Source organism: Notamacropus eugenii, chromosome 1, assembly GCF_028372415.1.
Source record: "Notamacropus eugenii isolate mMacEug1 chromosome 1, mMacEug1.pri_v2, whole genome shotgun sequence".
Taxonomy (NCBI): Eukaryota; Metazoa; Chordata; class Mammalia; order Diprotodontia; family Macropodidae; genus Notamacropus; species Notamacropus eugenii.
Genome location: NC_092872.1, coordinates 265,922,679 through 265,948,310, shown reverse-complemented (window position 1 = coordinate 265,948,310; position 25,632 = coordinate 265,922,679). Strand labels below are relative to the sequence as shown.

The 25,632-nt window shown below is 41.5% G+C and overlaps 1 protein-coding gene across 6 annotated transcripts in view; it reads left to right on the top strand.

Annotated features, from left to right (window-relative positions):
- The window catches only part of LOC140517508 (solute carrier family 22 member 15-like), a 229,343-nt gene that overhangs the window by 42,432 nt on the left and 161,279 nt on the right, over positions 1-25,632 (top strand). For all 6 annotated transcript variants that reach the window (XR_011971612.1, XR_011971613.1, XM_072628843.1 and 3 more), the window contains 5 exons: positions 1,442-1,606; positions 5,098-5,227; positions 9,180-9,401; positions 16,898-17,038; positions 19,685-19,770. Coding sequence is in view for 4 of the 6 variants with exons in the window: in XM_072628843.1 (XP_072484944.1) it covers positions 1,442-1,606; positions 5,098-5,227; positions 9,180-9,401; positions 16,898-17,038; positions 19,685-19,770 (744 nt within the window). In the remaining 2 variants the exon portion in view is untranslated. The remainder of the gene's footprint in view (positions 1-1,441; positions 1,607-5,097; positions 5,228-9,179; positions 9,402-16,897; positions 17,039-19,684; positions 19,771-25,632) is intronic.

Here is a 25,632-nt window from a genome sequence, read left to right as displayed (position 1 = left end):
GCCATTAACCTGGGTCCCCCATTAGAATGGGAGCTCAAGTGCCTCGAGATCTGGGTAGGTTTTTGCCTTTCTTTGTATCCCTAGCACTTAGCACATGGACTCACACCCAGTTGGCACTTAATAAATACTAGCTGACTGACTGAATGGTTGACTTCTGTGGCTCCCCATTGCCTCTGGGAAAACATACAGACTCTTTTCTCTGGCATTTAAAACTCTTAGGAATCTGGTTGCAGTCCTTCTTTTGGGCCTGATTTCCTATTATTCCCTGTCATGTACTCTGTGCCTTGGCTATAGTTCATGGTTAGGATGCCCTCCTTCCTCTCCTGTGCCTCTTAGAATCTCAGGTTCTACTTAAAGCTTCATTTCAATGCCCCTTCCTGAGTCTCTCAGGTGTTAGCGCCACACACCTTACTCCCCTTATTATTTTGTATTTGTTTGGTCCATATTCTGCATGATTTACTTGTGGAGGTACATAAGCAGAGCAGAAGCTCCTTGAGGGCAGACTGGTTTCCTTTTTCTCTTTGTATCCCCAGAACCTATCACAGGGTTTATAAAAGAGTATGAGTGCTTCAGAATGGGCAGGCCTAATTAGCAGATGATCAGGAGGAAGGTGGAGACACATGGAGATGCTGAAAAGGACCTTGGATGCCCACCATGGCTTTGGAAATGGAGAATCTGGTCATGTGCACAACTTTTCTGCTTATCAGCCACAATTAGGGTTGTTTGGGGCAGGGGGGTGGGGCTCATCCATGGAATAGAGAGGAGAAGAAAGGAGATTTTCTGAAGCCAACTGAACAAGAATTAGGAGATAATAGGAGAGACTGAAGGCCCTAAAAAGAATCTCAGAGAGAAGGGGGAGAGTGTTGGATCTAGAGTGAGAGGTCCTGGATTCAGATCCCAGCTCTGACTCTTCCTGCCCATGTGATCTAGGACAAGTCAATTTGCCTTTCTGCCTCAGTTTCCTCATCTGTAAAGTTAAAGGTTGAATTAAATGACCTCTAAGATCCCTTTAAACTCTAAATCTATGGATCCATCATCATGCCCTTGAGATAGTCATCTTATAGCACCATGACATCCTAGTTTTACCTGTGATGCTGTGTCACCTAGTGAATTAAGAGGTAAGACTGGCAACTTTCTGTAGAATATAAGCTCCCTGAGGGAAGGAAAAGTTAGTTTTTTTTTTCTATCCTCAGTCGTCCCATGGTTTTTTCAACTATAAAATGAAAAAGTTGATTCGGATGCAGCTGAAGTCCCTTCTAGCTCTTAATCAGTGTGATCACAGGCAAATCATTCAATCTCTCACTCTTGATTTCCTCATCTTTAAAATGGAGATGATAATACATTATTTAATCAAATACTTACCCTGTATTGTGTTAGTTTTCTGGGCGGTGCTATCTAGCCAGATATGTATACTATATGGGGATTTTTTTTGTTTTTTCAGGTCTCTTTTTTGATGTCATTTTGGGCTATATCTCAGCATTTGCTCCAAGTTATCGAATCTTTGCGATGTCACGCCTTGGTGTTGGAGTTATGAATGGTGGAACAGCTTTAGTATCTTTTGTCTTGATGCAAGAATATGTAGGGAAATCATTTTGGGCACTCACAGGTAAGAAAGATAAAGGAGATTCAGTGTCACCTTTATTGATTAGCTGGATGGTAGGACCTATCAAGCAATCCCTCCATGACTCTCCTCACAGATCCTATGATTTCCTCAGCCAAACCGAGTCTCTTTGGCCAGGCTCCCTTCCATGTACTGTCTTCCCTTAGTAGGAGGTTAGTGCCTTGAAATCAGGAACTATTTTGCTTTTTTATTTTTAAGTGCTCAAGGAAGGCTTTTTCGTTTATTCATTCATTCACTTATTCATTCCTTCATTGGAGAGAAGCTAAAGATGGATTTTTATTCAGCTTTACAAATCAAGAATATCGTCCTGAGAGTACTTCTGAATCCAGGACATAAGCAGACTTGCACCCAAAGGCATGACAGAAAAAAACGATTCTGGAGGATGTGGATGCCTGGAAGGAGAGACCACCTGAATGAATGGTGCATCCATCAGCACTCCCAAGATGCTCAAATAATAAGAACCTATCAGAGGGAGTAGATTTTGAAGGTCAGCTGACACTATAGCTAACACTGATAGACTTTAAGGTCTGCAAAGCATTCTAAATGTATTATCTCATGTGACCCTTACAACAAGTCCATGTAAGAGCTGGCATCATTATTCTCATCACATAAACTAAGAAAGCAAACTCAGAGAGGTCAGATGACTTGGCCAGGGCCTCAAGGTTAGTAAATGTCTGAGGTAGAATTTGAACCCCAGACTGACTCCAGGCCCAGCATGCTATCTATTATATGAACAGAAGTGATTGAAGACTGATTTCAGGGGACATCCTGGGAGGACTAAAGGAAAATGGAGAAAGATAGAATGAGAGGGAGGAAAAGAAGGCCTTAGGATGTTTATGAGAATGTAAGAGGCAGAACCTGAAGCCAGCTCCCAGTAGGCAACTAATCAATGCTTCCTGGACAGAGCTGAAAGAGTTCACCCCACCCATGCAGATCCATCCTCAGTACCTTAGTCAATGGTCTTTGTGAGTGATGAAGCTGATAAATTCATTCACAGAAGGTCACCAGTCTGCTGGAGATGAGGCTGTGCATGTACCTGAGCTAGTCCTTGGATAAAACGACCTTCTGTCTGTGACTCAGTGTGGGAGCACCTAGGACAGTGTACACTTTACAGGCCTTGCCTTGGAGAGCTATGGGTTGTCTCCACACCACAGGGAGGTTTTTGCCCCCAAAGCAGAGCTCTGAAAAGATACCACTTTTAATTTCGGTCTAAGTCTGAAAGTGCAAGATGTGAGGTATGTGGCTCAGGACACAGCCCTCCCTCTGTTATAGATGCTGAGGCTGAAGATAATCAGGAAGTGGTCCTCAGGAGGCTTGGGGCAAGGACTCAGAAACCTCAGGCTCAGCATCTTTTTATGGGCAGAGCCATCGATAGCCAGTAGGACCTGGATTCAACAAGACTTAGTTAGAATCCTGCCTAGGTCATTCATTTACCTTCTTTCAGCCTCAGTTTCCTCATCTGTCAAATGGGGACCTATCTCACAGGGTCATCGTAAGAATCTGATGAGGTAAGATATTTGGAAACTCTGATGCACCATATAAATGCTAACTGTTATGAAGGGGGAAAAAGCCTTGCTCCAAACCCTTGCCCCTTAGAGAGCCCCATATTTCCTCCCTGACAATGAGCTCTTGCCTGCTGAGCTAATAATACATCCTCTTTCTTTTCAATCATGGAGCCATTTTGCTCTTTGGGATAGCACAGGCTTCATTTCTTTTTAATGACGCACATGATTGATTTCTCTTGCTTAATCCCTCTCTACAGAGTGCTGGTTTGCTCTGGCCTGGGAAGGGAGCTTTTTTTTTTTTCAGCGGATGGCTTGTCTTCAACAGTTAATTTAAAGCATCCTTCCGCTGAGTTAATGCTTCTGGCCAGGCTAATAACCTTGCAAGGTAATTGAGGTGTCCTTTCTTTCCTCCTCTTCTTGCCCACGTGGCTCTCCCTGCTCTGAGTTCTTTACCCTTCTCTCTGCCCGAACCTCCCACAGAGCCGCAAATTAATATCCCATGACGCTCATAAAATCTAGAACAATAAAAGCCCCAAATCAAATCCTCCTGGCTTCCCCTAAGAAAAGCTGTAGGGCATGGCTGATTTCTGGGTTTCGTGTATAGAGAATAAATCATATTGAGGGTTGATGAATGGCCTCCGAGCAAGGGTGCAGACATTTATTCTCCCGTGATCCCCATGAGGTCAAAACAGGCATTTGTAACAATCCCCATCTTAGAGAGGAAGAGACTTGTCTTGGGCCATAAGTGGACTTTGTAGATGCTGCCTTTAAGCAATTCAGTTCAGTGAACACTGATTAAACCCCTGCTGTGTGCTAGTCCTGTGCTAGGCTCTGGGTGCTTTCATCCAAGGACGTAGGCTGCGTGACCATGGCAGGAACCCGCTGTGAGCTTGAGTAAGCCCCTTAACTTCCCCTAGCCTCAGTTTCCTCATCCGCAAAATGAAGGCATTGTATTAGATTCATCCCTAAGGACACTCTCAACTATGACCTCATAAATCTATTCCTCCCCAAATAATTATACCTAGTTTAAAAGTCATTTATTTCTGATTATATTTTAATCCTTATATTTTCTTTTTTGTTTTATTGGTGCCTTTTATAAACATCATATACTTTCGCTGTTATACCCTCCCCCTCACCCATTGAACTTTCTTTACAACATAGAAAAAAAATAGTTAAGCAGATGTAATCAGTATAGCTTGTGTCTGATAGTGTTTGACCCATAATAAATGCTTAATAAATTCTCTCTCTCTCTCTCTCTCTCTCTCTCTCTCTCTCTCTCTCTCTCTCTCTCTCTCTCTCTCTCTTTCTCTCTCTGTCTCATTCTGCATCTGCTGTTTCTGGCTCCTGGCCAAAAAAAAAAACCTCATTATGATTTCATTAGTATGAAGCCAGTTCTTGACTTTTTTTTATTAGACCTTTGATTCCATTGGTCTAGCAAAGTTCTGGTGAAGAATCTGGCCTTACAGGCACAAATCAGTAACTGCTTTACAATGTAAAATCTTGGTATTATCATCCTCCCAGCGATTCTGAGACACTGGATGGCTATCCTAGGGTGACGCAGCCACTATGTATGAGAAGAAGGAAGGAAGGGTGTCTGTTCCCACGGTCTGAGTCTAGTCCTCACAATTTTGTAGAGTTTGGCTGAGATTATTCTCATTGATGGTAGTCTATATCAGTTCATACAGGCCTTCCTACACTTCTCTGAACTCAGGCCATTCTAGATTCAGAGCTGGAAGAGACAGCAAAGGTTATCCTGCCCAATGTTTTATGTTGTATTGCTTTCAAGGCGCAATTCAATCCCATTACATTCATGTGCCAAAATTTGTTCAGCCATTCTCCGATTGATGGGTGTTTGCTTTGTTTTGTGTTTTTTGTTTTCACACATAGGCCTTCCTGCCTCTTCACATAGCTTTCCTCCAGTATTTTAAGATAAGCTTGGGCTTCATTGTTTTCATTTTATTTCATTTTCAGGTTCATTGGCCCACATGACCTTCGCAGTTGGTATCGCATTCTATGCCATGTTAGGGTACTGCATCAGGGACTGGCGCACCTTGGCTTTCGTCTCAAATTCTCCTGGGGCTTTCTTCTTTCTCCTTTCCTAGTAAGTTGTTGGAAGGCTTTTTAAGGAAGAAGCCAAAGTATAACCCTATATCTTCTGATTCACAGTCTAATGAATGAGACAAGAGGCAGAGAGCAATATGCAAAAAAGAAGCTATCAACAGGATAAATTGGAGATAAGCAAGAGAAGGAAGGAACTAGCATTGAGGGGCAGACTTTAATTGGGTTGTGAAGCAAGCCAGGGGAGCTGGGAGGTAGAGACAAGGATGGAGAGTGTTCCTGGCATGGGACGGCCAATGGAAATTCCCAGAGTGAGAAGATGGAGTGTCCTAGGAGAGGAACAGCCAGGAGGCCAGTCACTGGATGGAATGATATGCGGGAATAAACCAGGCATAAAAGACTGGAAAATGGGGGTGCAGGTTATTAAGAGCTTTGGATGCCAAGAAGGAGGATTTTATATTTGATCCTGGAGGCAGTAGGGAGCCAATAAAATGTATTGACTCGGGAGCTATACAGTCAGACCTCAACTTTAGAAAGATTGACTTGACAGTTGAACGGAGGGTGTAGAAAGGAGCTTGAGGCAGACAGACCAATTAGCAAGCTATTGCCACAGTCCAGGTAGCCGGTGATAAGGACCTGGACCAGGACAGTGGCTGTGGAGAGAAGAGTGGCATATCTGAGAGACATTACAAAGATAGAAGGAGGCATCCTTAGAAACAGATTGGATATGGGAAATAAAAGACAATGAAGAATCAAGGATGATACCTAGGTTTTGGGTCTGGGTGTTCAGGAAGATGGCAAGTGATGCCCTTGACAGTGACAGGAAAATTAGGGAGAGAGGATAGCTTTGTGGAGAAGAGAATGAGTTCCATGTTGGACAAGTTGAGTTTAAGATGTCTATTGGACATCCAGTTCTAGATGTCTTAGAAGCAATTGGAGATAAGAGACTGGCGATCCAGATAGAATTGATTAAGTAGGTATGCAAATCATCAGCATAGTGATGATAATTGAATCTATAGGAACTGATGAGATCACCGAGGGAAATACTAAAGGGGGAGGAGAGAATAGTGTCCAGGACAGAGTAGGGAGCACAGGGTATGCCCACAGTTAGTGAGCAAGACCTGGATGAAGAGCTAGCAAAGGAGATTGAGGAAAGGTCTGACAGGTAGGACAACCTGGAGAGAACAGTTTCACAAAAGCCTAAAAAGAAGAGGGTAGCAAGGAGAAGAGAGTGATCAACAGTGTCCAAAGTCAAGAGGAATAAAGATTGAGAAAAGGTCAGTAGATTTGTTAATTAAGAGACCATTGGGAATTTGGAGAGAGCAGTTTCAATTGAATGTTGAGAATGCAGAGAGTTAAAAGAGAGTGAGAGAGGTAGAGACACTGATGTAAACAGCTTTCTCAGGGAAGTTAGCCACAAATGTGAGGAGAGATATATGATGGTAGTTAAAAGGGATGGATGGATCAAGTAAAGGTTTTTTGAGGTTGTGGGCCATGGTCATGCTTCTGTGTTGAAGGGAAGCAACCAGTTAAAAGGTAGAGACTGAAGATGGGTGAGAGAGTAGAGCTGATAGAGGGGAGTCTGCTCGAGAAGATGGGAGGGGATGGGATCACTTGGATATGTAGAAGGACTAGCATTGATGAGAAGGGTCATCTGTTCATGAGAGACAAAGGTGAAGGAGGAGATAGTGTAAGAGGGCACCTAAGTGATGTGTGAAAGGGAAAAAGAGATAAGAGGGAGCTCTTGGCAAACAGCCTCAGTTTTGTGGCAAAGTTCTCATCAGAAGTGATGGTGGGAAGGGTTTGGCCAAGATGCTGTGATGAGTGTAATGGGGAATTAACTAGGGGATTATTAAAAAGGCTGCTTTGCTTCAGTGAGTGCCTAGTGGAGATGGTATAACATAAATTTGTAGTGGACTTGAGCAGCATGGTTTCAGGATTTTTTCCAGCTACATTCTGCAGCACTTGAGTAGGAATGAAGGTAGGGAATGACAGGAATCATCCTTGCCCTTGCTTCTTAGATAGTCAAAATTTCCCCTTGCCCCAAAGGTGGGCACCTGACATCCAGGAGCACTATTTGTGAGACAGAATTGCAGAATTGTTCTAGTTGGGATGCAAATAAAACAAATTATAAATTTATAATAAATAATATTTAGATTCACTCTAGAAGAGGCCTTTGACAGTCATGGGGATATCTACTCTAAAGATCCCTGGGAATTTCAGAAACTTTTAATGTGGTTTCCTCCATTGGTCCCATTCCTAGCCTTTCCCCAGGAGCCTGTGGATTCAAGGAGAGCATGGAAATGGGGGACCAGTTCCATATGTAAAGCTTCTTTGCCTTTACCTCTTCTCAGCACTATGGGATCATAGGTTTAGATTTGGAAGGCACCTCAGAGACCAGTTAGTCCAACCACCTCATTTGACAGAGGAAGAACCTAAGGATCAGAAAGGTTAAGTGATTTGCCCAAGATCACACATGTACTAGGGGCAGGATTTGAACACAAACCTTTGGGTTCATAACGTACAGAACATAACATAACATAAAGAACAGAGTTCTTTATGCCTCCTCCTCTCCCACTCTGAGAAAACTGAACTAAAAGGCCACCAATGAATGACTGTTCCTCCAAAGTCACAGGATCACAGTTAATCAGTCAATAAATGCTTATTGAGTGCCTGCCACACACCTGGCACAGGTGCCAAGTGCTGGGGATATAAAAAGGGACAAAAGATAGTCCCTGCCCTCAAGGAGCTTAAAGATCTAAGAAATGATTTCTGAGTCATCTAGCCCAATACTCTCATTTTATAGATGAGGAAACTGAGGCACAGAGGTTAAGTGACTTACCCAAGATAGGAAGTCATAGAGATGGGTCTGAACTCTGGTCCTCTTTCCACTGCACTAAGAATGCTGCCTGCCTGGGAGTCAGATTCCCCACTTTATGTTCCATTTTTTTTCAACTGGACCTTCAATATAATTGAGAACTTTTGGTGAGCAAATTCCTTCTATTAACATCTTCTTTGCAGTTAGTGGTCTTAGATAATTGCCTCGGGCACTAAAAGGTTAAGTGATTTTGCTAGAATCCCATAGCCTATGGCAGAGGGAGGGTTTGAACCCAGATTTTTCCATTCTCCAAGTTCAGCCACCCATGCATTTGCCATGATACTTTTCCTACTTGGATACCTTTTCCATATTGGAGGACATCCGAGGTCTTTTTGCTGAAGAAAATGCTAGTGTAGGGTTACAAAATTAAGATAGGACAAGACCTTTGCCCTTGAGCTTAAAGAATGGGGGAAAGCCCCTCTCTCCAGCAGCAGAGAGCCTGGCTGCAAAGGCTGCCTCTTGCTTCCCGCCTGTGTGACCTTGGGCTCGTTTCCTCCTTGGTCAAGTGAAAGGGTTAGCACAGTGCCTGGTAAGCTCTTAATAAACGTTGATTGATTGACTAGATGACTCTGAAGTTTCTTTCTCTTTTAGCTCTTATCCCGGGATCTTGAAGCAAAGACCCCATAACAACTGAGACCCCTTTACAAGATTGAGATAGAGAAGCCTTGTTTATGAATGGCCCTGGAGGGCAAAACTCAGGATGAACTGTTAGCAATGGAAACTTCCCGGGTTACCAGGCAGGGTCCTCTTTGTATCTTGTTGCTGGGTTTCCAGATCTGGCAGTGAGCTCGAATGCTATGGGGGCTCGTTTATTTTCCCATGATAGAGCAGAAAGCCCAAGCAACCTTGATGATTGGCTTGATTTGGAAACAGTGGTTCAGACAAGCTATTTCAATTGCTTAGCACTGCCTTGAAATCGGAAATAGCTGATTATTCTCCTAGCTCTGGAAACCAGCTGAGCCCTCCCTCTGTTCTCCAGGCCTGAAAAATGCAGGCATGATGACCTTATAAGTTTATGCCTCTAACTGATTTGTGAAGGAGAAAAGGGAGGCTCTGAGGATATTGTGTCTGGCTGGAATGAGTTTTCATGGTCTTGTCCTTTTTTTTTTTCTGGCAGTCTGCTCCCTGAATCACCAAGGTGGCTGCATTCCCAAGGGTCTGTGGAGAAAGCAGAGGTCATAATGCACTACATAGCTTGTGGTAATGGCAAAGAGAGTCTGAAGATAAAATTAAAACCACTTGGAGGGTCAGGGAAAATCCAAGACTCAGCACCTGGTGTCCTCAACCTTGTGACACACCCAGTCCTGCGCCGGAGGACCATCATCCTGATGTATGTTTGGTAAGTGAGTGGGAGAGGGCTGTGGGCCCGACTCAGAGAGGCTGACTTGGTCAAACTTGAAGAAGGGGCCAACCATTTGCCCTTTGGACACATAGTTAGAAAGAGGGTTTTCAATAAAAAGTGATCTCATTGGTTGATTGTTTCTGGATCTAAATGATAAAATATTTTTTTCCATTCTATGATTCCATCACCGTAGGAAATCCCTAGTGTGGAGACGTCTTCCACTGACGTAGTTTAGGAATGCCTCTAAAACTGATTTTCTTGGAAAGTTGGGTTAGACACTGAGAGATGATGTGATTAGTCCAAAGGCACACAACTAGCACATTTCAGAGGCAGTTCTTGAACTGGGTCTTCCTCACTCCAAAGCCACCTTTTATCCACTACACCATACTGCCTTGTCCTCAGGGAGTGTCCATTCTGCTGACATCTGTAAACATCAATTTTGTCAGATCACAAGGTTCAGAGAAGAGACTGCTAGCTTTGTCCCAGTTTCTCACAGAGGGCCCATCTCTTCTTTTCATACTTTTTATAGTAACCTGCTTTGCTTAGAGATTTTTCACTGGTCCCTTTAGGGATGTAAACAAGACTACAGCCTCTGGCCTTCTTTCAAGGCTGGGCTATTTTGAGTGGAGACGTAAATGAACGCTAGGCCTTGGAGTTTTTGCTCACTCACTTTGAAGCAAAGGGTATAGTGGATGATATATTGGCTTGTCTTATCCGGAATGGATGCCCAGCTAGGTCATGGGCACTACTGAAGATAAACCTCACTCTGAGAAGCTCCCATGGGCACCATTCAATCAGCCAATTAACAGGCATGTATTAAGCACTTACAATGTGATGAGCGCTGTGCTAATGACTGTAACTTTTGGATCCCCACACCATCTATGCTTGGAAAACAGATGAGCCAGTGTGTGTGTGTGTGTGTGTGTGTGTGTGTGTGTGTGTGTGTGTGTGTGTGTGTGTGTGTGTGTGTGTGTGTGTGTGTGTATACCTTCTTTTAAGGGATACTTAGGAGTCTATAAGGGATCCCTAAGGATTCATAGCCATATAATATCCTCAAGAATACCAGTGTTAAAAAAGGTGGGCTTTGGCAGTAGAAAGTGATTTGGGATTCTTGAATGTATTGTCCAGTTTCCTTATTCTCATCTATCAAGTTCTCAAAGGTTTACGAAATGCTTTCCTGACAGCAATCCTCTGAGGTATATTGGAATAGTCAATCAGTCAGTAAGCATCTAGTAAGCTCCCACTATGTGCCAGGCATTGAGCTAAGGGCTGACTTACAAATACCACTTATTTACTGCTCATAGGACTTCCCTTGGGACAAGACCGAAGAACATAATTATAAGTATGGTTAAATATAGGGCAATCGTCTACTGATGGCATTAGTCTCAATTCTATTAGATTCTCTTTCGCTGTAAATCTTTTAAGCAAAGATTAGATGTTCTAGAAGCAGCTGGTGGCTCCGTGGATAGAGTTCTGGAACTGGGGTCAGGAAGATGTGAGTTCAAATCCAGCCTAAGACATAGTTGTGTAACCCTAGGCAAAGTCGTAAAAACCTTGGTCTGCTTCAGTTTCCTCATTTGGCAAAATAAGGATAATAATATTACTTACCTCTCAAGATAATTGTGGTGATCAAAATAAGAACCTTTGTACACCAGGAAGTACCATATTATGCTATTTATAATAATTATTATCAGGGAATGTTATAAGGGGGATTTTTGTTCAGGTGTGGGTTGACCTGCAGAGCTTCTGAGTCTCTCCCAACTCAGAGGTATGTGTAAGGGGCTAAATTTTCCCAGATCCTTGAAATTATTAGCATTTGTCTTTGAAATTACTTTGGTTGGAGGCTGTGCTTGCTTTTCTTTGTATATATTATTGTCCCCTTTTCTGTCTTCCCTCTCTCCTCCCATCCCTAGGGAACGGAAGCTCCTTGAGGGAAGGGCCTATTTCATTGTTGTCCCTCGGAACCTTGCATGGGGTCTTGTGTATAGTTTTATATATATATTTATCATAAATATATCTTATGTGTATATCAAATACATCTTACATATATTTAATCATCACTTGTTGAACTGAAGCTAAAAAATTCATTAAGTAACTACTCTGTACAAAGCACCATGTTATAGCTAAGGCCAGGACAAGGGCAAGGGGCATCCAAGTGGGAAATAACAACTAGAGAGTTCATTAAAACAGGCCTTTGATGGCCTCTGTTGTTGGACTTTCTACAGTTCCCTGGGCATAATAGCTACTAAGTGAATTATTTCATTCATTCATTCATCCAATTATTCATTCAACAAGTAGTTTCTTGAATTGTGCAAAATAGTGGTCTGTGAGCTTAAACCAGATTTTGTTCCTGGATTAACAGTGCTAATACCACAAAAAAATTTCTTGAAAATATGTCCTTATTCAGCTTGTGAAATATAAATGCTGCCTATTAGGATAAATGAGGAGGGAGCAAATGGAGTGCTGGATTGGGCATCAAAGGACCTGGTTTTAAATCCCAGATCCACTCTTTACGGTCTATGTGATCTTGGGCAAATCATATCTTTTCCCTTAGTTTCAGTTTCCTTTTCTGTAAAATGTAAAAAGTTCCATTTTATTTCTAAAACCCATGAATGTCAACACAGTTATAGAAATAATTATTTTATTATTTTTTTTAAATAACCAGGGTTAAGTGACTTGCCCAGGGTCACATAAACTGAATTTGAATTCAGGTCCTAGCTGGCCTTCAATTCCATTGCTCTTTACCAACAAGAACTCTAGTAGATTGTAAATTCCTACAAGGCAGGGACTTTCTTTATATCTTCATCATTGCTTACCATAATGCTCCACACAAAGCATTGTGGTATTAGGTGAATCAATGAATGAATGGAGGTGAAGAACGGGGAAAGTTATATAGAAGTCAACACAGAACCCTAATGAGGGGAAGTCGAGATGATACTAAATATTCTGCTTTTGGCAGGGATAGGGAAGGAGAGAGAGAAGGAGGAGAAGGAAAGATGCCTGGCCACGTCCCTCATCTTGTGCTTGAAGCCCTCTCCATCCCATGCTACGATTTCCTCTTTACGATATCTAGCTTGATGGAGATTCTTAGGAGTTCCTGAACAATTGTGATTCTTTTCGTTTTAAAGTTATTTAGATTCGCCTTGTTATTTGTTGTTGTTTTCAGCTGTATCCAACTCTTCATGACCCCATTTGGGGTTTCTTGGCAAAGTGGTTTGCCATTTCCTTTTCCAGCTCAATTTACAGATGAGAAAACTGAGGCAAAGTTAAGTGACTTGCCCAGGGTCGCACAGCTAGTAAGTATCTGTGGCCAGATTTAAACTCAGGTCTTGCTGACTCCAGGCCCAGTGCTCTATCCACTATGACACCTAGTTGTTCCTTCACTGGGCATAGTAGGTATAAAAGGAGGGTGTGAATTTGATGCCATGAATTAAAAGTTTCAAAGAGGAAATCATTTGTTCCATAGGGACAGAGCCAGAGGGCTTCAGCTTTTCTTAGGATCAATTTCAGCCCATTTCAAATCTTTCCCTTAGCCTAAGTTTATGAGGATTTAAAGTGATGTTCACATATATTCTTAGATTTGTGGATAATCTTGAGAATAAATAGCTACTAATAGAAACAATGACTATCCACTCAGGGTATTCACTGGTCAGCTTTATAAAACAATCTCTCCTCCCTGCCCTTGAAGGATGCTGCCTTAGTGAGTGAATCAGTGATTTTGAAGGTATAACCAGAGCAGTCCTGAAAAATTTCCGTGGCTAAAGGAACAAGATTTGTCTGGTGTGAGTGTCAGTGTGTGTGTGTGTGTGTGTGTGTGTGTGTGTGTGTGTGTGTGTGTGTGTGTGTGTGTGTGTGTGTGTGTATGAAGTAGATTATCCCTATCTGGAAAATATAGGGATGCCTGGTTTTTCTGGCATAAACTCTTTTTGGAGACTCCTGGCTCCTCCCCATGGTGAGTTACCCTGTTATTTTCCCAACCTAATTGCCTGGACTCCATCTAGAAATAGGGGGAGTAGGGATACATAGAAAGGGAAGACGAGGGAGAAGGGCATGCCCATAGATAGTCCACCCAGCTGCCTTGATGAGGCAGACTGATGTTTATAATGAGGATTTTGAGCTATCACTGTGATGTAGGAGAAAGAGTTTTAGGTTAAGGGTCAAGAGATGCAGCATTGAGTCCTGGCTTAGACTCTGTGACGGTGAGCAAATCACTTAATCTTGCAGTCTCAGCTTCTCATCTGAGCTACTGCTACATTCTAAGGCCATTTGCCCTCCTGATGTGGGAATAAGGTAGGGAATAAATACTGTGTGGTGCTATTCCATGCTAGGCACTGTGCTAAGCACTTTTTACAAATATTATCTAATTTGATCCTCGCAACAACCCTGAAAAGTGGGTGCTATTGTCCTTAATTTACCGTTGAACAAACAGAGGCAAATAGAGGCAAGTGACTTGCCCAGGATCACAGAGTTAGTGTTTGAGGTGAGATTTGAACTCAGATTTTCTGGACTCTGGGCTCAGCACTATTTGCTGTGCCAGTGATATGCTCTCCAGACCCTTACATACTACTGTGGGTCTCTCTGCTGGTGTACCCTCAAGACCGCCAAGCCTTCTCATCTTCCACCTCCTTAAGGGATACTGGACTTTGCCATCTACATTGCACCTGCACTCTTGTATATATGTTGTCTCCTCCTTTAGAATATAAGCTCCTTGACAGCAGGGACTGTCTCATTTAAAAAATGTGCATCCCCAGTGTTTATTATTTTTTAAATGAAGTAATATTTATTGTTCATGAATAGATAAAGCTAACACAGTAAAAATGACAATTTTACCTAATCAGTCTATCTATTCAATGCCACCAAACTACCAAAAAACTATCATACTGAGCTAGAAAAAACAATAACATCCCCATTGTTTAAGACAGTGCACAGCACATAGTAAGCATTTTGTAAATGTTCATTCATTCAATCATTTCTCAGTAGGAATATTTACCCTCAAACTAGATGATCTAAGATGGCTATGCTTTTTGAGTTGTTTTTGGATTTTTATACTTTTTCTGCCCCCTCCTTTACTCCTGTGTATCATTTCTTACAGCTTTCAAAGTTCCAGCCTCCAGCAGCACGCTCCTGAACTTTCCTAATTGGCTGCTTTGAAAATCCAATATGCTGAGAAACCAAGCTTGTTAGATTTGTGCTTAAAATAAGGGTTAATAGGCTCTGAATGATATTCTCTTTTCGAAGTACAATGTATAGACTTAGTGTAGAATTTAGAGATGCAAGAGACCTTAGAAATCATCTAGTTCTACTCCCTCACTTTGCAGAAGAGAAAACTGAGGCTTGGGTAGAGGGATCTATGAAGTGAATTGCCCAAAGTCACATAGGTAAGCAAATGGGCAAATCAGGTTTTGAAACTGGATCTTTTTATTCTGAATCTAGCGTTCCTTTGTCATACATATCCATTTGGGCATCTTAGAGACTTCTTTGCTTTCCCCATGTTTTTCAGTTGCTCTTTGAGAGATCAAGAGATGGGTTCTGGATAAGTAGGACATTCCTGTCCTATTTCTTTGTGTTATTAATTCATTCTAAGTACTTATCACTGTTTTTCCTCTTCCTCTCTGTTCCTTTCAGTGTCTGGAGTGCTCAAGCATCAAGTCCTTTGGATACTGGGGCAATCAGGCTAGGCTAAAGGGAAGGGGAAAGATGGCAACTCACATTCTTACATCACTTGAGTTTCCAAAGAACTTTCTTCAATAAAACCCTTTGAGGTAGATAGTATATGTTGTTGTTATTGTTATTATTAATTATTCTCCTTTTACAGAAGTGGAATGGAGTTTTCCCTGAGGTTAAATATGACCTGGCATGCCAATGATAATAGCTAGCATTTGTATAGTACTTTAAGGCTTGTAAAATATTTTGCAAATGTTATCTCACTTAATCCTCATAATAATCATGTGAGGTAGGTGCTATTATTATCCCTACTTAAACAAAGTCATCCTTTATAAATGTGGAAACTGAGGCTGAGAGAGGCTAAATGACTTACCCAAGGTCGTGTGGTTGATGACTATCTGAGGCAGGACTTGAATTCACGTCTTCCTAATTCTAAATCCATCTCACTCTCCACTGTCCCACTGGTCTGCCCCAGCTGTAAAAAATAGAACCAGGAGTACTAGCAGTTAGAATGAGCTTAGGATGACAAGGAAATCCAAGGATAAAAACAAAGGTGTTTTGTTTTTTTTTGAAAGCTATGTTGGAGGGAAAGAAGAACATCCCAGTGAAAACAACTCTTATTGCTTGGGATGGAGAGGATGATGGTAATTGATGAGAGAGATGCTCAACTCTGATTTTCCTTCTATCTTCTCTGCTAAGTAAAAAGACCTTTGGCCTGGAAAGACTAGAACCAGAGTGGCTCATGGGAGTTGATGCCCAAGATAAGTAAGGCAATAATAAGGGAGCAGTTATCTACACTTGAACAATCAAGCAACTCATCAACATTTGTTAAATACCTACTATGTGACAAACACTAGGCAGTTAAAGTTGCTAAGTTAAAGCCACTTGCCCCAGATAAGCTGTGTCCTTGGGTACCAACAGAACTGAAAGGTGTGATTGTTGAGAAAACGTCAATGGTCTTTGGAAGATCTTAGGGAAGAGGACAGGTCCTAGGCAATGGCCTTGATTTTCAACAAAGGGAAGAAATTAGAACATGCAGACTACAGGCCAGTGAGCTTGACTTCTCTTCCTGGGAAAATTCTAGAGTATATTGTTAAAGGCATGGTTGGTGAACATTAATCAAGAAAAGGAAGCAGCAATCACAAAGAATCAGCTTCATTAAGAGAAGACAAACCTTGTTTCCTTTTTTGATAGTGTTACTAACTCAGCAGATCAGATATAGAATGAATTATGTGTTTGGCAAAGTCTTTCATGCTAGCCTTGAGGAAAAGATGGACGAGTGTGGACTGTAAGAGGGCATAGTTTGATGAACTTGGAACTGGTTGCATGACCATGGCCAACGAGTAGTTCAAGTTTGGCTTGGAAGGGGAGCTGCAGTGACTCATGCTTGGTTTGGTGCTGCCTAGTGTTTTTGTCATGACTGTGGGATGAAGGCATTTGTGGCATACTTACCAAGTTTCAGATGTCTAAACGTGGGGAGGGCTGGCTAAGACATTGGATGATAACATCAGAATTCAAAAAGACCTCAGCAGGCTAGAATGTTGGGCTGACTCTGCTAAGATAATATTTAATTGGGACACATGCAAGGTCTTATCTTAGGATATAAAAAGCCAATTTCATAATTGCAAGGTAGAGGAGGCTAGCTAAATAGCCATTCATCTGAAAAAGATCTGGAGGGCTTAGTGGACCGTGAGCCCAGGGTGAACCAACAGGGTGATACAGTAACAAAAAAGAGAATGTATTTCAGATTCAACATGGAAAATGTGACCAATATTAAATTGATATTAAACCAATACTAAATTGATATTAACATTAATGTGTGTTTTCAGGTATGTGTGTAGCCTCGTATACTATGGCCTTACTTTGAATGCTGGTGAGCTCAAAGGAAATCTGTACCTGAATATAGCTTTGTATGGTCTGGTGGAAGTCCCAGCATGCCCTCTGTGCATATATTTCATCGAGAAGCCCTGGTACGTATTATTTTGAGTGGCTGATTTTCTCTCATAGCTTTATAAAAATGATTAATTGTTGGAAATCCCTTTTGGAGAAACTCAGAGCATTTTCCTATTCCAAGTAACCCATTCCCCAGTTCGCAGGAAGCTATAAATCAGTTCATCCCAAGAAACATAGATTAAGTACCTACTATGTGCAGGGAAGTGTGTCAGGCACAGGAATACAAGATAAAGTGAGACCCCCTGCCCTGTGGGAGCTTCTAGTCTAAGCAAGGTGGGGGTGGGATTGCCATGTCTACAGATAAGTAAATCCAAGGAATCAGGGAAGGCTTCATGTAAGACATGTCAACAGAGAGAAAATTAACTTTACTTTGACCAAACAAGGGGATGTTATAGACTTCCTTTGTGTATGTAGGATTGTAAGGCACTCAGAGAGCTAGCCCACTTAGAAGGTGAGTCATTTGCAAGACTTTTCATATGCTAGATTTAGAAATGATTCATTCTTAAAGGTAAAGTTCTTAAATGAAGCCAGGATGCAAGTGGCAGTATTTTTTCAATGAATTCAGGTAAAGCCTCCAGAAGTCCAGATTTGAAGGTAGAAGGGATTTTAGATATCATCTAATCCAATCTCTGCATTTTAGAGGAGAAGAACCTAAAGTACACACAGGTTGAGTGACCTGTCCAAGGAGACTGACAAAGAGTCCAGATTTTAACCCAGGACCCCTCACTCCAAATTCGGTCCTCCTTCATGGAGTGATTTTGTCAGTGTCCAACTGTCAGAGCCCAGAATTAAATACAGACCTTTTGACTCTTACTTCCTGCACAGCCACTAACATCAACCAGATACTTTTTAGCTGTGGGATCTTTGGCTAATCACTTAACCTCTCTCAGGCTCAGTTTCCTCTTTTGTAACACAGGCATCATAATTGTAGCATTCACAGTGTTGTTGTGAGGCTTGAATGAGATAATGTATACGCAGGGCTTTACAGATCTTTGAATGTCTTCTTATTCAGTGTCAATCACTAAGTATTCATTAAGCACCTACTGTGTTCTAAGTTCTGTGCTCGGAATTAGGGACACAAGGAAAAAAAAGTGCCCTCCTTTTAGAAGGAATTTACCATCTCCCAGGGGAGACAATGTATACACATATAAATACATACAAAATAGAAACAGGACAATGGGAAGGAGGACTGGAAAACTGGAGGACTTAAGGGCATCATATGAGAAGTATCACTTTAAGGAAAATAGATTCTAAAGTGAGGATGGAGTTCATTCCAGGAATGGGGACTGAAAGGGCAAAGGCATTGAGGTAGGAGATGGAGGATTGTGTGTGAGGGACAATAAAAAGTTGAGTCATCCAAACTATAGAGTTTATGAAGAGGAGTGCCGTATATAGTAAGACAATAATAATTATGGACATTAGAGATAAATAAAACATTTGTCAGACTATTTGCTCATTATTATCAGTCAGTTTTGCCTTCCTATTAGCAAACAGGAAAAAAGAGCAAAAATGCCCTCCACACTATATTTTTTCTTTCATACAAGACAACTTGTTTCTAGAATACCCTTTCCCTCTTCTGGAACGTGTCAGACTCATGGAGCATTTGTTAATTCTGGGAATTAGTGAAATTAAGCTTCTTGGAAACTGACCACTCCTTCCTTTTGCAGCATTTAAGCTGTGCAGGGTGAAATGGTGGGGAACACATATTGTTTCCAGACCAAAGTCTCAGTGAGATCTGATTGGGATTTGGTGAAAGCACTTTGCCTTTGAAAAGATTGTCTTCTTTAGCATGAATTTTGGCTGTCCTTTCTTCTTCTAGCTCAGGTCCCTTCCTTTACAAAGGAAACTAAAAGCCAAAGGAATTACCTCGTTTGTTTTAAGAGCAAACAGGAGAGAAGTGAAAAGCTGGGATTAATACCGAGGCCCTCCAACCTCTACACCTGGGGTCTTCGCACTAAAACTGTCCTATACACAGCACCCTGCCTCCCCAAGGTCTTTACAGGTTCTAGATGATTCTAGATTCCAGACTCTTTCCACTACTCCCCATTGTCTTTTAAAACTTCCATAGGATTAAGAACTAGCAGGGATCCCAAAGATAATTTAGTTTGATTTCCTGATTTAATGAAGAGGAAATTGAAGTCCAGAGACGGGAAACAAGTTAAGGATATAATAGATGAGGAAACTGAGGCTTGGACTAGTTAACTCATTTGGCCAAAATCACACAGGTGATAAGGACTAGAGGTGAAATCCGCACCCTGGTCCTCTTGCTCTGAATCTAACTCTTTCCCACAGTCTCCCTCCTTTTTGTCCCTGGATAACAACATTTTAAGCTTGATAAGAGATGCTCTTGTTTGCCTGAAAAGCAGGTTTCACAGTTTATCAAGAGACTCGAGGATTTGAAGCCCTGGCCAATTTGCTGTGAGCATCCATCCCCAATTCTTTTGGGGAAGGATTTTAATCCTCTGTCTGTCTAAGTTATTTGCATCTTGTCCAGGTGGTACGCAGTAGGATCCATGAGCTTGATGGACGGCTTTCCTTGGCTCAGCCAAGTTCTCCAGGCTTGGCCAAGAATTCACTGACGTTATTTACCCATGGAAATGAAGGCAGCCGCCATGTGAAGTGTGCCATCTGCCACGTCTGACCTTGTGTGCTTTTTCTTCTAGGGCAGGGAGACGGAAAACCACCTCTGCTTTTCTCATTTCTGCAGGATTTGCCTGCATCTTGAACATGTTCTTAAGGGAATATTCAGGTAAGTACAAATTATTGAATGTATCAAAAACCTGTGGATATATAAGAGGAATCAGATTACCCATAAACTCTCTGTTGAAAAAAAATCCTCTAGGAATAGGAGGGAAGGGGATGAAGAAATACTGATAGTGTTCATTGATTTGGTGATTTCAAAATTTATAACAAGTTTTTTATAATCCTTTGAAACAGACTAATTTTAGTGTGGAGCCAGTCACCAAGCATTTATTAAGTGCTTAATACACGCCCTTTTCATTTTTTTTTTCTTAAAAAGACCTTTGATTTCATTGGTGTAGCAAAGTCCTCTCAATTCATGAAGATTAACACCTACCTAGCAATTTAGAGCCTGACTGGGGGGCTATAAAATTAAGTGATTGTTGCTCGGAGTGACATAGACAGTATGAGTCTGAGGTAGAATGTGAACCCAGGTCTTCCTGATTCTGGTACCAGCTCTCTGACCATTAAGCTATGCTGTTTCTCACCTCTTAATTATTCACGTTAACAGAGGGGAGTTGTTAATAAGAGTAAACAAACAGGAAATCATCCAAATAATTTAATATTTGCCACTCTGGGGAGTACATCCCTAGAATTTAAACTCTTTGAGAGTAAAGATTGATCTTTGTTTTCATATCCCAGCACCACCTAACATGGTGCCTGGGTATGGTAGTAGGCACTTTAAAAATGCTTGCTGATAGATTGATCTCCACATTGATATTTGAATGGAAATTCATGGCGTTTCCTATTAAATTATGAAATCTCACTGCCTGACTCAAAGGAACCTATGAAGTAATTATTTTTTTAATCTTGTCCTTACCTTACCACTATCACAGTACCTTGTTCCACCTTCTTCTGTGTGTCCACTAACTGCATTACCTGTTAGACCGATGCTTACAAATATTCCTTCCCCTTCTCTTTCCTAATTCAGTTGCCTTCATCTCTCTTTCCCCTTTCCCAATACCTCCCTTTCTTCTCTTTTCTCTCCCCCCTCTCAATTCATTTCAGTGCAATAAGTATTTGTTGAGTATCTGCCTTGTGACTAGCTCTGAGCTAGACCCTGTGGAGGATGGAAGAAGGCAGCATGGCATCAGGGAGAGAGTGCCAGACCCCAGGTCATACCCTTGCCTGGGCAGCTCTACTTCTCTGTTTGCCTGGGGGGAAGTAGAACTCTCCTCAAGGTTGGCAAGCTCTGGCTTCCAGTGAGCAAGCTTCCTCCCGTGGCCACCTCCCTCTTTTGTCTTGTTTCTTTTTGGTGTTACAGAGTACCCGGCTGTTGGGATCTTATCCAATCAGAGTCTGTTCTGGGCTTGCATCATCAGTTGCTGGGCCTACTAGATAGTTATTTCTGTGTATGTCTCATCAACTCCAGCTAGGATCACAGGAACATGGAGCAGGAAGGAGAGATCTCAAAAGCTATCTAGTACATCCCCCTTTATTTTTCAGAGGAGGAAACCCCCTGAGGCTCACAGGGGGTAGAGTGACTTGCCCAGGGTCAAGCATCAGAAGGAGAATTAGGACCAGATCCTCTAATTCCAGAATCTGCTTTCTTTCCCAGCTGTTCTCAGCTCTTGGAAAGAGGCTTTCTCTTCATAGAAAAGGGCCACTAAATAGTTGGTGAGTGAATGACAATATTCCTATGAAGTGTAAAACAAGAGTTGCTTTGGATAAACCTACAGGGTGGATAATCTAATTTGTCCACAGAAAAATGTTGGAATCCAAGGAAGATTGAATTCCAAGGAAGAGACAGCATGTGTTTTCTGTATCTGTGTATCTTCCTTATAGCCTAGCCCAGTGCACTACATAGAGCAAACTCATAGTAAAAACTTGTTGAGTTAAAAGAATGAATCATCTTTTTAAAAAACTGATTTTCAAATATTACCTTCCTTAGTGTTTAGTGAGGCTTTCATTTAAGACATTTTGGATGTTTTTGGAGCTGTAGTCCCCATTACTGGGTCTTGCCAATATCACTGTTTTCAGATGAGCCCACAATTATGTATGAGGGGCGTTGTTGCACCAGAGAGAAATTCTGGATTTGGAGCCAGAGTATCCATGTTAGACTTTGAGTTTTTTCCTAATTTCCTAATTACTTATTGTGCTTCACTTTTCTGATCTATAAAATAAGAGAACTGAACTACACAAACCCTAGGGTCCCTTCATTTTACAGGCGAGTAAATGGAGCCTCATAGAGTGGAAGTGACTTGCCTGAGGTCACACAGGTAACTCAGAAGTAGAATCTGGATTTGAGCCTAGATCTCTGACTCCCAAGCCAGTCCTCTTCACTGCCACATGCGGCTTCTTGCAATATTTGTTGTTTTTATTGCATCTTTTTCTTTTAGATTTGGTTTTTATTGGATAGTTACCCTGGTAGATGATTTTCTAAAAACATCATAACTTCCAGCAATGACAACTCAGAACTGACTTTGATATTCCATTGTTAAGACATTTCAAAGATAGCTAATTGAGTATCTGCCCATAGTCATAGACCTACTAGGAGCCGATAACAGACATTAATGTGCTTTGTCTACAAAGCACTTTACTACTGCACAGGATCTCATCTGATCCTCACAGCAACTTTGTCAGGTGGGTATTTTGATGTCTTCATTTTACAGATGAGAAAATTGAGGCTGTGAGAGGTTAAATGAAAGATCGTATATATTTAATAACAGAACTAATTTGTTCATTGACCCTGCTATAATGAGGATGGGACAACTAGGTGGCTCTGTAGTGCATAGAGTACAGAGCCAGGAGTCTGCCTGAGTTCAAATCTGGCCTCAGACACTTAGTAGCTGTGCGACCCTAGGCAAGTCACTTACCCCTGTTTGCCTCAGTTTCCTCATCTGTAAAATGAACTGGAGAGGGAAATGGCAAACCCCTCTAGAATCTTAGCCAAGAAAACCTCCAATGGGGTCATAAAGAACTGGAGATGACTGAAAAATAACTAAATAATGAGGGTAAGGACATAAATCATAGTATAGTGGAAGAATGATAAATTTATAGCCAAAGGACCTGAGTTCATTTCCCAGATCTGCTACAGGCTACCTTTGTGTTCTTGGTTATTTCCCCTCTTTGGGCCTTATTTTCTTCACCTGTAAAATGGGTCCAAAGTAGATGATCTCTAAGGTACATTATAACTCATATTTGTAGTGTAACCTTCTCTAAGGTTTGTTCCATTTTTTTGAAAATCTTTTTAGCCCCCACACCTAACACAATTACCTGGCACTCAGTCTATGCCTAACTTGTTAACTGGAATTAAAGTCTCATATGGACTGGAGAAACTCATGTTTCAGTTGCTCCCAGCAGAGAATAAGACTTCAGGCAAAGTTGCCAAGCTATATGGAAACCTGCTTTGCTTCTAGGTTGATTTCATGGTGAGGAGACCTTGCCGAGGTAACATGTGAGTCATTTTCCATCAGGCCAGGACTAGAATTGTTCCTTGGCCCAGAAAGATGTGAGTCAGTCTGAAGCTGACTCAGTTCTCAACATGATGCCGGGTGACTCATTTCCCTCCATGATATAATGTTTGTTCCTTATATGGCTGACCTCCTGGCTGTTCTATTGTGCTGGAAGGCTGGCTTTTTTTTTCCTAAGAAGAAAAAGATACTGTTGTAGAATAATCTAAAAGCTTCTCAGGAATGTAAGATGAGAATGATTTAAACAGACAAAGAAACAAAGAAAAGATTCACAATGGCTTGTTAGGAATCATTGAGTTTTAAAAGCATGTCATGTCATTCGCATTTCTGAGGATTCCTAATTTCCAACCCAACTTTGGCATGGCACAGGAGCAAAATGGGCATACTGAGCATCCACGTCATTGGAGGATGTCCCATTAGTAAGAAATGGCCCCATGACTACAGGGGTGGCAGCCAGGGTTCAGAGGAAACAATTCAGTATTTGGTGTTCCTCTCAAGTTTCATCCATTCAACTATAGAAATACAGCATTTAGTTGAAAAATCACTTTTGTTTTCATAGTGTGGAGGATTTAAAAAACAGAAACAGAGCCCCCTTTTCAATCATGCCCTAATAATTGTTCACTAGCCTAACGTAAATGAATTTTCATTTTCTCAATCTTGTGATATGGTGGTGTTTGTGTGTCAGAGTTGGGGAGCCCACGAGTAGTGAGATGTACTGGGCTAGGAGTCAGAGTCCTGGTACGAGCATCTTGGTTCTGCCACTTATTAGTTGTGTGACCTTGGGGAAAACCCCAAAGCCCTCTGGATGTCAGTCTACAAAAAGAGGAGATTGGACTAGAAGACCTGTAAGGTTCTGCACTTGAGGTTTGATGCCGAGTGGTCTTGATTCATTTCTGTTTCGTATCCTCAGTACCCAGCACAGAGTCTGGTGTGTAGTAAAGTTAATAAATACTTAATATATGCCTGTTGATTGGTCGATCTTATAAAATGCACCGAAGAAAGCAAGGCTGGAATGGAGATTCCCAGGGCTAGAACTAGTACCTTGGAACTAGCTGGAGCAGAGACTGAGTGTCCTTAAAGGAACTGATGATATAAGATCATATTTCTAGAGGTAGAAGAGACCTCAGTGGTCTTCAGTCCAACTCTTCTCATTTTTCAGATGAAGAAATTGAATTTGTTAGTTACCTTTCTATCCCTCAACTATCTTGAGGTGGTTTTCTCCTGATCATCCCACTCTGACCCAAGATTATTGCCACTAAAGCTTAAAGGTGAGGAAATCCGAAAATAGACACAGAGGCAAAATATTAAGATGGCAGGCACACTGGACTGGGATTTACCTGCACTTGTTGGTGCACACTGGGAAAAAGTTTTGGTGCAATGACAGTAGTATTTTTGTGATTCTGCTCATCTGAATGAGAGGGGCTGGCTCTCTTATGCTAAAAAAGTGGCAGACTTTTTTTTTTTTTAACTTTTTTGGAGAACATTTAAGAGGTAGCCAAGTGCCACTGTGGATAGAGCACTGGGCTTGGAGTCAGGGAGACATGAGTTCAAATTGATCCCCAGATACTTAGAAGTTTTGTAATCTTGGGTAAGTCACTTAGCCTTTGTTTACCTCAGTTTCCTCAAATGAAAAATGGGGACACTGGTAATGCCTACCTCTTAGGGCTATTGTGAGGATCAAATGGTGTGCTTATCACAGCACCTGTTGTATAGTAGGTGCTATGTAAATTGATTGTCATTATTCAGTTGTTTCAGTTGCGTCCAACTCTCTATGACCCCATTTGGGGTTTTCTTGGCAAAGATACTGGCATGGATTGCCATTTCCTTCTCTAACTCATTTTGTAGATGAGGAAACTGAGGCAAACAGGGTGAAGTGATTTGCCCAAGATCACGTAGCTTAGAAAGCATCTGAGGTCAAATTTGAACTCAGGTCTTCCTGACTCCAGACCCAATGCTCTTTGCACTATGGCTCTACCTAGCTGCCTAAACTATGTAGATGAAGATGATGATGATGATGATGATGATGATTACATGGAGCTTTTTGGTGTTTCTAGCAATGTTCATGAAGGCCAACTCCTGGTGCAAAGTTTTTGTGGGTCCCATAGGTGATAGAGCAGGCATTGATTAAATGGGACTGACCTGCCTATTCAGGTATTCCCTTAGAGATGCCTCAGTTTGATCATGATTTCTATGCCACCTTGTACCCAATATTTTTCCTTCTTTGCCCAGTTACTAGCCTTCCTGCTTTCTAATGAAATAAATTTGTGTCTACTTTATCTTTACTAATGAGTATGCTAGAATGTAAGCTCTTTTAGGGCAGTACCTGACACAGCCTGGGCTTAAGAAGTGTTGTAGAATAGAATTAAGCCCTCCAAATGCCCAGATTTCCAATCCTGAGCAGTTCATACATTCATGGTTAATTGTGTCTAATTCTTTTAAAAAAATTCATTTAAAATCAT